Here is a 10,807-nt window from a genome sequence, read left to right as displayed (position 1 = left end):
AGAACATCCACTTCATCGAGCTGCTGCGAAGCTTAAATCTGATACCTGCGCAAAGCATCTGGCATAGTAACCAGCCTCAGAATGTTGGTTCATTTCATTCATGTGACCTCTCTTTTCTCTAAGATCATGGCAATCATTGCTTGTAACTTCCTTCCTTCCCCTGAGACATCACCTAGAATTTTGCCTTTTCTTAATAACTTTTGCATAGTTCTTTGAAATTTCACACGCATGGGCTTTGTCTGCTTAGTTATTTTAAAAGTGGTTTGTTATATATTTTTATTTGTAAATTTATGTTATATTGTTTATTTTTACAATTATATATGTATATGCAGATATATCGTTTACATTTTTCTCTCTTGATGTAAAACTTACATTCAATGAAATGCACAAATCCTACTATATTCTGAGTTTTGACAAATGCGTACACCTGTACGACCCAAACTTCTTGAGACCTAAAACAATTCCATCGCCCTAGAAAGTTCCTTCGTGCCTTCTCCCTGTCATTCCTCACCTTACACTCATTGAAGAAACCACTGTTTTGAATTTTTTCCATCATAGATTAGTTCCTCTGTTCTAGAATTTCATATAAATGGAATTATACACTATGTATCCTTTGTCTAAGACTTCTTTCACTCAGTATCAGTGTACTTTTTTTTTTTTTTTTTTTTTTGCGGTACGTGGGTGTCTCACTGTTGTGGCCTCTCCCGTTGCGGAGCACAGGCTCCGGACGCGCAGGTTCAGTAGCCATGGCTCACGGGCCCAGCCGCTCCGCGGCATGTGGAATCTTCCCGGACCGGGACACGAACCCGCGTCCCTTGCATCGGCAGGCGGACTCTCAACCACTGCGCCACCAGGGAAGCCCCCAGTATACTGGTTTTGAGATTTGTCCATGTTGTGTATATCAGTAGCTGGTCTTTTTACTATGCTCAGGTATTTTTCAAGCCCTTGGAGACAGGACTCTGCCAGAAGTCCCTACACTCCCCCACCTCCCCTGGCACTTAGACAGACTTGTGCACATTACAAGTGTTCCAACGGCGTTTGGTGACTCGATGGATGAACACAAAGAGTTATTTAATCAATCAATAAGTCATTTAGACACAATCCAGTTTTGCTTTTCTAATCCAGACAGTCTCTTATATGTTCAACTTACCAGACACCAAACGTTATATATCCTGGTGCCAGCAGCCTGTCTGCTGTACTGGAGGAACCCAGGGATCCGCCCAGGATCAGCTCTGCAGCAGCATTTGCTGCATTCCTGCAGCAGTGAAGTGAACCGCTGCTCTGGCTGGGCTCTAGCCTGGCTGTGAAAGAGCCAACCTCGGGCCTTTGTCTCTTGCAGATGGAAATGCTTATACACTGTCTTTGCAAACAGTAAACCTCACATTCCTCCGACTGATTTATTAAACCACTGTAAAGGTCAGCAAAGAAATCCAGGTGCCACATGGCATGTTTTTGTGGCTAGTTGGTACTCAAATTGCAGAAGCAGCATGTATTTCCTCGCAGTCAGGAAAGCACAACTCAACAAACAGGGTTAGTACTATTGGTTGGGACCGATAGGGCTGTGACCTGCCTGAAATGACCGCAAATGAAGCCCCTTAAGGTCTCCACCATACCCTCTAACACCTGTGGCTGGTGACTGTGATTAAGGGCAAGGCACTGTGGAACAGGCCTCTGGGGAGAACATACATTACCTTGGCCAGTTCCATGCAGCAAGCATTTAGGAGTTTAAACCTATCACCATCATTTCTCCTTGGACAGCAGCAACTTCCTGTCATTTCTAATATTGCATGTGTTCTAAATATAATTGTGCTTTTCATTTTTAATTTATTCAAATGACATTCTCGTTCCCGTTGCCTTCTACATTTTATATAGCTGCATAGCACACTTTACGATGCATTACTTCAAAATGTGATGCTGTAAAATTAGTCATATTTTATATTACAAGGGGAAAGTTTTCTTTCAAATATATTTCCCAAGAGATGGGGAGATTCATGTATTATGACTCCTATGGTGAGCATAATATATAAAGAAATAAACTGGTTATAAAAAGCAGAGAGGAAATATGTTTGTGGTTTCCACACACTATACATTTTGTGTTGATTTTACTCGTATTTCTTTCTAAAAAGGTAAAGATTTGGAGAAAGCATGATAAACTTCAATGATGAGATGTTGGATGCCAGCATTTGTTCTTTTATTCTTTAGAGAAATTTTTAAGGTCATTTTGCTAAAGAGAACCTATTTACAGGAGTGGAATATGATGGTATTTTAATTAGTAGAAAGGTGGATGTCATCATATAGTTATTCTAAAGAGTTTAAATCAGCGAAGGTTGCATTTAGGTCATTCATTCCAGAAAGAGTGTTTTGTAAACTGATGTTTAGAGGCGTGTCTAAAAAGTCACATCACCAGTTATGTGTCACGTTCTACTGGTAGCTTCCATTTTATTTTACATTGGCACTCTTAAGAAACCTACAGTAATTTTTGTTTATTGCCACCACTAGCTGTCCATATAAAACACGCTCATTAACAATTTCTTCGTGGTATAAATCAGTTCACATTTGTCTCTCCCCAACATGAGTGGTTTACCACACGCACAGAGACTGCAGCATACAATTATCAAATTCCACAGAAACATATGGAAGCAGCACATGCCATTGGCTGCAGCACGTGTAATGAGTAGAGCCCTACTCAGGCTGGAAGCGAATTGAGCTTAGGTGTGGAGTAGCTGTGTGAGTTGGCACATTACTTAACCTCTCTGGGCCTCAGCTATTTGCTCAGAATAAACAATAACCCCTTTCATGGGGATCTGGGGGTTATTAAATAATAGATATCAAATGCCTGTCACAGGGCAGCCATCCTGCACGTATTTATTTTCTTCATCCCTCCTTGCACGGACAAACTGATGCCGACTTTGCTGACAATGATGTATCTACCTGATAGGGAAGAGTATAGAGACCCATCTGCTGTTACGGATGAGGGCTCTTCCTGCAGCTCACTGGTGGCAGGAGAACTTTGCTCTTTCGACCCAAGGACTGATGTTCTCACGAGACCTGCCTCATAAGAATTTCAGCCTAGAGCTCAGCTTTTCAAAACAAATGCCGATACAGAATCTCCCGTGTGCCAAAGTGTTTTAGAATAATGAAATGAAAGTCACCAGGTCCTATCCATCTGAAGCTTCTGACTCTCTTGGCACTAGAGGAGGAAGATTTTTTCGGTGGTTCTAAGAGTTGTATTTTACGAGCTCCGTGGTAATGTTAATACATTTTACTTTTAAACTGAACTGCTTCAAACAGTCATTTAGGGGAATTACAGAGCTATTAAGGATAACCAGAGTAGTAGAAATTCTATGAATGAGTTTCATCAACATACTTGCCTGTTTATTTTTAAAGTAATTTTTATTTCCTAGGAGTGTGTTTTGTTGGCAGCCCTCAACCAATTTCATGTTGTTGGAGAATGTGTTTAAAGTGGGACAAATGCACAGGTGTGTAACAAGACCCCAAAGCCTTCTAAAGAAATAACGACACCCCTGTGAAAAACACGAATGCAGAAACGTTTGTGGTAAGGGAAGGAAAGTCAAGATTCTTTTTTTAAGCAGATTTTCTAAAGTTGTTCATCTTACCTTTGCTTTGACACGTAGGGCCAATGCCACATGGGTGTTCAGAGCAGAGAGTTAAAAAGGAGGGTGACTGGGCAGAATATTTTAAAAAGCAGCAGGTACCCAGCAGAGGAAGGCTTAAGGTAGGGCCACCAACACTCAGACCTGGGCTGCGCCCGGGAGCTCCTCTAAAGCAAAGCTGTAGTGGAGCTACTGAAAAAGACCAGAGGTCTATATTCATAAATACAGAAGATCTGCCCCTTTCCCCACCCCCTGTTCACCAGGTTCAACAAAGGCAAGGGTCCCTGCGCTCCCATTCCTACCCTTCACACTCCAGGGTGCCTTTCTTTTCAGCTGCCCAAAGGACAGCAGCAGAGGCCCACAGGTTTCTTCTTCCTGCAGCATCTCACGGCCCCTGCAGCATCTATCAGCCACCTCCCTCTTTCTGAGCAGCTTCCTCTGCAGTCAGTCTTCAGCCAGGAGTCTTGGCCAAAACACTGACGAGCTTAAGATCGCTGAGGGTGACCTGAAACTGAGGGAAGGGAGCTGGCACAAAAGAAATGAACTCGTGAATACCTAAGAGTGTGGTGTGGGTGGACTCACCCAGAGCGAGTGTGAAACAATGTGGTTTTAATGGGGCAGGTTAAAAAAAAAATCCATTCTGCCACTTGTCATCCACATATGGGTAACTGGGAGCCGACAAAAATATGGCTTTACTTAGGTTCTTCCCACCACCCCGAGAAGCCTTTCCCTCTGCTGAATCCCTGATCAATGCGAAGACCAAAGATGTATAGACTGTAAAAAGTCATCAGAATGAGTGCTGCCAGGGCCAAGCAAAATGCAGGACAGCCTCAGCTTGAAATCCTAGAATGACTGAGTGTGGATGGACCTCTTGATAGTTTTAAACTACCAATGGTAATGTTTCTAAAGTCTCATTATTTGAGACCTTAAAGATTCTTTAGAAACCCCATGCAAGTTCTCTGCTGTAGTCTTTTCCTCTACCACGAAGAAGGAAAGGTTTTTTAGATACAAAGGACCTCAGGAGTTAAGCCTTATCCCACTCCCACCCTCCTGTCGCGGGGAGGGGATTGCAGTTGCTCCGGGAGCATCTGTGGTATCCGCTCCAAGTCCTTCGCCCTCTCAGCATCACAGGGAAAGCGATGCCGGCTTCTCTGTTTAAAATCTCTCATGTCTCCCCTTCGTTTGCCTCTTTTAAAAAAATATCAGTATGCTGCACCTCAAATGCTACTCTTACCCAAAGAAAACAAAAATTAAATGCTTGCTTAGAAAAATCTTAGGTGTATATCTCTGCAATCCCTCCCTGCAACCGGAGGACTCCCTAACATCATGTGCGTGAAAACGCTCTGTAAACCGCAGGGCTGTATCAATGTGCATTACGGCGTGCACACTGTTTCAGCTCTCTGGGTGTTCCCTAAAAGAAATCCATGGATTTCGGACTGTGCCTGTTATGTGTTTATCAGAGTGACTCGGGGGGAAGAACCACACGGCTATTTTCTGCCCGCCCCAGAACGAGACGTCTCTGGTCCGAGTTCTGCTCCCTGGAGACGCGCTCCGCGCTCCGCGCTCCGGGAGGCAGCAGCAGCTTCCCTCTGAAAATCAGCCACCTGCGTGGCTTGTTGAAATCATCAGGTTGGGCGCTACACGGGTGTAAAAAGAGGCAAAGGGGCTTCTAATGTGATGGAGTTGTCGGTGTCGAGCAGGAATTTATCTTGATGAAGGAGATACAGGCAACGTGTGACAGTCTGAAGTTCCCCGCTGCAGTGCTGGCCGCTGTGTTTTTGCAAATCGGTTTTCTCCGCAGCTAGTTCAAACTCCTCCACCTACACGCTTCAACACGCCCAAAGTATGCGAGGCTTCGTTCCTCGGAAAGAAATGAGAAAATCTAGTAACACTACAAGGCTGATAGGAACTGCTCTAAGGGTTTAGAAATGCTAAAATCAACACCTGCAGTGCCCCAGTTCCACGTGTGTGTGTGTGCGTGTGTGTGTGTGTGTGTGTAGAAGGAGCGCACTAAAGAAAAAGAAAAAGAACCAGGAGAAAGGAACACAAAGAAAGTGCCAGAAACAGCTACAAAGAAATAGAAAACTTTCCTCCATACATGCCGCATACATGCAACCTGGGACAATCTTTTGTAGCTCCAATGCCCTGGAGGCACTGCAATGTCACCGTAAACACCAGGGGGATGATGACCCCTGGTGGGGAAGGAGCGACGGGGAGGGGGAGGGTGTCTCCGAGGTTCCAGGCATATGGAAAACTAAGGTGTCAGTAGGGAATGAGAACTTGTTATTGGGGTCACGATCGAATCCGAGTGATAACAGGGATCAAGGAATAAGTAGGATGGGGTGGGGGTAGGGAAAGGAAATGAGGGAGGGGGTACGGGGTCTCACAGAAAACAGAAGCCTTCAGAGAAAAGTGCAGAGGACGAAGCCGCAGCATCCTCGCGGCCTGTGGCTCGCCCCCGCCTTCCTTTTGCGCAGAATCCTCCCCTCGGCTGCAGCAGCGCTCTGCCCCCTCTGGCCCGGCGCGCAGTGATCGATCTAAGGCTGCGTCAGAATCCTCTCCGAGTATAAATAGGGGTGGCAGGACAGAGCCGAGCTGCACACAGCCATCCATCCTCCCCTCTCCCTCTCTTCCCCGTTCTTCTTCTCTCTAGGCCCCCATCTCCGCCGCCGGCCAGAGGGGCACCGACCGCCAACATGAGTTCCTTCAGCTTTGAGCCGTACTACTCGACTTCCTACAAACGGCGCTATGTGGAGACGCCCCGGGTGCACATCTCCAGCGTGCGCAGCGGCTACAGCACCGCGCGCTCCGCTTACTCCAGCTACTCGGCGCCCGTCTCCTCCTCGCTGTCCGTGCGCCGCAGCTACTCCTCCAGCTCCGGCTCCTTGTTGCCCAGTCTCGAGAACCTCGACCTGAGCCAGGTAGCCGCCATCAGCAACGACCTCAAGTCGATCCGCACCCAGGAGAAGGCGCAGCTGCAGGACCTCAACGACCGCTTCGCTAGCTTCATCGAGCGCGTGCACGAGCTGGAGCAGCAGAACAAGGTCCTGGAAGCCGAGCTGCTGGTGCTGCGCCAGAAGCACTCCGAGCCGTCCCGCTTCCGGGTGCTGTACGAGCAGGAGATCCGCGACCTGCGCCTGGCGGCGGAAGACGCCACCAACGAGAAGCAGGCGCTGCAGGGCGAGCGCGAAGGGCTGGAGGAGACTCTGCGCAACCTGCAGGCGCGCTACGAAGAGGAGGTGCTGAGCCGTGAGGACGCAGAGGGCCGGCTGATGGAAGCGCGCAAAGGGGCCGACGAAGCGGCTCTCGCCCGCGCCGAGCTCGAAAAGCGCATCGACAGCCTGATGGACGAAATCGCTTTTCTGAAGAAAGTGCACGAAGAGGAGATCGCCGAGCTGCAGGCGCAGATCCAGTACGCGCAGATCTCCGTGGAGATGGATGTGTCCTCCAAGCCCGACCTCTCCGCCGCGCTCAAGGACATCCGCGCCCAGTATGAGAAGCTGGCCGCCAAGAACATGCAGAATGCGGAAGAGTGGTTCAAGAGCCGCTTCACCGTGCTGACCGAGAGCGCCGCCAAGAACACCGATGCGGTGCGCGCCGCCAAGGACGAGGTGTCCGAGAGCCGCCGCCTGCTAAAGGCCAAGACCCTGGAGATCGAAGCATGCCGGGGCATGAACGAAGCGCTGGAGAAGCAGCTACAGGAGCTGGAGGACAAGCAGAACGCCGACATTAGTGCTATGCAGGTATGGCACTGGGCAAAACACTGTGGAGGCGGGGAGGGGGCTGCAGAATCGAGTTAGGATGGGCGGGGGGGTGGGGGGAGAGTGGAGGGCGCGCCTAGAAAGTGGAGATTAGAAATGAGGCATCTGCATGCAGCTGTTAGGGGGTAGAACTTGGCTCCTTGGAGGCTGTGTGGGAGCGGGTGGGGCAGTTGGAGGGCGGGGTGCGGGCGCCACTGCAGTCTGCGAAGATGTGCAGGGTGCAGTTGAATCTCTGTTGCGCATTAAAGCGGCCCAGCCCTGCAGGGGGTTGGGTGGGGTGGGAGAAGGGATGCGAGCAGGGCGTTGCCTCTGGCCTGCCTCTCTGCTGTCCTGAATTCACCACAAGTTGCTTTGCTGCACAGATTGGACCATCTGATTAATAGACACAGCGACGAACTCCCATTAGTTCTGTGACCAGCATGATTTCAGACTAATTTTACCAACCGCTCCCTTCGCGTAGCAGGTAGACGGGAATACAGTCAAAATTGTAGTAGGTAATGATGGCCATAGTAAAACGTTTCTTTTTCTCCATCTTCTGGAGAGAAGAGAAAATAATATAGATACATAGAAAATATTTTAGAGAAAATAAAAAAATTAAATTTATCTACTTCCTTATCCTATAAAGAAGTGGATTTCTTGTATGTAACCTGGATAGAGTTAGTCAGTGAATGAGAAACAAAGTTTTCAAAAAAACAAATCTGTTTAGTTCCTTGCAGACATTTTATGATAATCATTAGACTGTAGTAATTAACAAAAACAAAAAAAATTCTTCTATTAGTTTTATTTTTAAATAATTTTTTGCTTTCATCTCATGCTTTATGAAGCTGGATTTTTTTAGGCAAGCAAAGAAAGGTTTAAAAAGAGAAAAGGCCGTTGTTTCAGGGGAGATTTTATCTAAGGTGTGCACTTTGATTTTAATTAAACCTATGCCCTTGCAGCTATAGTAAAGTAATAGCAGTAAGGATTTACGCTTGTATTTTTTTTTGTCTTCCAACAGGACACAATCAACAAATTGGAAAATGAATTGAGGACCACAAAGGGGGAAATGGCAAGATACCTCAAGGAATACCAAGACCTGCTCAATGTGAAGATGGCTTTGGACATTGAGATTGCAGCTTACAGGTAAAAATGGAGGGGCAAAGGTAGCAGCCCTTCAACCTTAGGAAGGAAATCAGACTTCCTTTCTGTTGAATCAGAAATCTTCAAAAATAGTCCTTTGAAATGATTGTGTTCACCTTTTGGCCTTTTCCAAGAAGAATTTATCCTGTAACAATGAGACCTGTTCTTAGCTTCCCATTACATTTAAAGTCTAACAGACAGGGTTATTTTAAGGTGTTTTGGGGGTTTTTGGTTTTTTCCTAGTCTCAGTCACAACATCCCCAGTTATTCTGATAATTTCCAACCCTGCCTTTGGCTCTCAGGGTGGCACTGGGGAAGGTGTTGGGTGTTGGGCTCAGCACACTTCCCGTGTTCATGATTGTTAACCCCACCCTCTCTCTGCCTCCGCCAGGAAACTCTTGGAAGGTGAGGAGACCCGGCTCAGTTTCACCAGCGTGGGCAGCATAACGAGCGGCTACTCCCAGAGCTCCCAGGTCTTTGGCCGATCTGCCTATGGTGGTTTACAGACCAGCTCCTACTTGATGTCCGCCCGCTCCTTCCCATCTTACTACACCAGCCACGTCCAGGAGGAGCAGATCGAGGTGGAGGAGACCATCGAGCCTGCGAAAGCTGAGGAAGCCAAGGAGCAGCCCCCCTCTGAAGGAGAAGCTGAGGCGGAGGAGAAGAAGGAAGAGGCTGAGGCAGAGGCGGAGGCTGAGGCTGAGGCGGAGGCTGAAGCCGAGGCTGAAGAGGAGGGAGCCCAAGAGGAAGAAGGTAGGATTCAAACCAAACCAAACCAAACCCACCCTGCAACTCCAGGTTCAGCCGGGGCATGAATATCTGTTAGGACATTGATAAGATAAATGAAGCCTTGCTTATGCCAAGGAAGTTTTATTCATACATGAGTTTAGAATCTTAAATAATACATTGATCTATTGCTTCAACAGACCTTTAGTAATAAGCACGTCATTTCTCAGATTGGCTGGCTCCCAGAGCCACACATCTCTAATTAGCTTGGTACTTTTTTGAAAAGAACTTAAAAAAAAAAAAATCCTCCTCCTGCTGTCTTTTTATTCCTAATTAAACATTTTAAAATCCATTCATTTAACTCAGTCATTTGGTGTCCTAAAGAACAAAAATGAACACCAAACACACAATAAAAAAAACCAAGGTCCTGGAGGAGAGCAGAGCATCCAGTACCTAGACATAATCTCATTCTATTTAAATATGTGTGCAGTGGCAAATTATTCCCGGCAGGCATTGTCAGTTGCATGTATTTTGGGAGAAAGGAGCTGAGAGGTTTGGGGGAAGTATTTTGACATTTGTGTTCCTCCACAAAACCTTAGCAGAAATGTTTTGATTGGACTCACGCTGCATTTGGAGTTTGTACATTTGCTTTTTATGTTAAAGCTGCCAAGGAAGAATCTGAGAAGGCAAAGGAGGAAGAAGAAGGAGGTGAAGGCAAAGAAGCAGAAGAAACCAAAGAAGCTGAGGAGGAGGAAAAAAAAGATGAAGGTGCTGGGGAGGAACAAGCCACTAAGAAGAAAGATTGAACCCCCTTTCCTTAACTATTCCAGGAATAATTCTCCTGAAATCAGGTCAATCCCATCACCAACCAACCAGTTGAGTTGCAGATACTATATGAATTAAGAAGTCAATATATGTATAATTCTGAGATGACTTAGGTTGGGCATTAAATGTTGTGCTATGACTTTTCTCCTTCCGCAGAGTATCTGTTTGCTTGCAGAGTGGCTTCCTGGCTTGCTGCCAGCCTGTGCATGGTCCACGCTTATGAGTTCAGGATCTATGGCAATGTGAATAATTCAGATGTTTACAATAAAAAAGAAAAAACCCTGAATAAATGAATTCACTAATGTTAATGTTAAACGTCATGGAAAAAATATAGTCCTTTGAACCTTTGGTGGTTAGAAATTAAAGGCCTTGAATTATGTGCTATAAATAGTAAATAAAGTTACACTGAATGACATTCCTTGCTGTGGTTGTTGACTTAATTCGAATATCTTAAAGAAGGCACCAATATAAGACACACAGAAGTGGGCTATTGACCTCCAAATTTTTTTAAGTCAAAATTTTAACAATTACAATGCATTTCCCCCCCTTAATTGGTAATTCTGAGGATGCAATTAGGTCATGAGCATTCATGAAATCTCTCCCCTCAAAAATTTTACTGATAATAAGCTCGAGTAAATGAGAATCTCTGGGGTTTTCTTTGATAAATAGCTATATACTATGCCCCATAAGTGTCCTATATAATGTTGGGAGTGGCTTTCTTGGAGGCCATTCTGAAATTATGTGATAAATATACGCTCTATG

The 10,807-nt window shown here is 46.1% G+C and overlaps 1 protein-coding gene across 1 annotated transcript; it reads left to right on the top strand.

The window, feature by feature from the left end:
- Positions 1–6,310: 6,310 nt before the first annotated feature.
- Positions 6,311–10,604, top strand: NEFL (neurofilament light chain). The gene is made up of 4 exons (XM_060153592.1): positions 6,311–7,357; positions 8,373–8,497; positions 8,886–9,247; positions 9,884–10,604. Exons 1-4 carry the CDS (start codon positions 6,311–6,313, stop codon positions 10,024–10,026), a joined length of 1,677 nt encoding a protein of 558 aa, XP_060009575.1. The 3' UTR covers positions 10,027–10,604.
- Positions 10,605–10,807: the final 203 nt, after the last annotated feature.

Source organism: Lagenorhynchus albirostris, chromosome 7 (genome assembly GCF_949774975.1).
Source record: "Lagenorhynchus albirostris chromosome 7, mLagAlb1.1, whole genome shotgun sequence".
NCBI classification, from domain to species: Eukaryota; Metazoa; Chordata; class Mammalia; order Artiodactyla; family Delphinidae; genus Lagenorhynchus; species Lagenorhynchus albirostris.
Note: the sequence above shows the minus strand (reverse complement) of the source record. Positions and strands in the feature narration are given on the sequence as shown.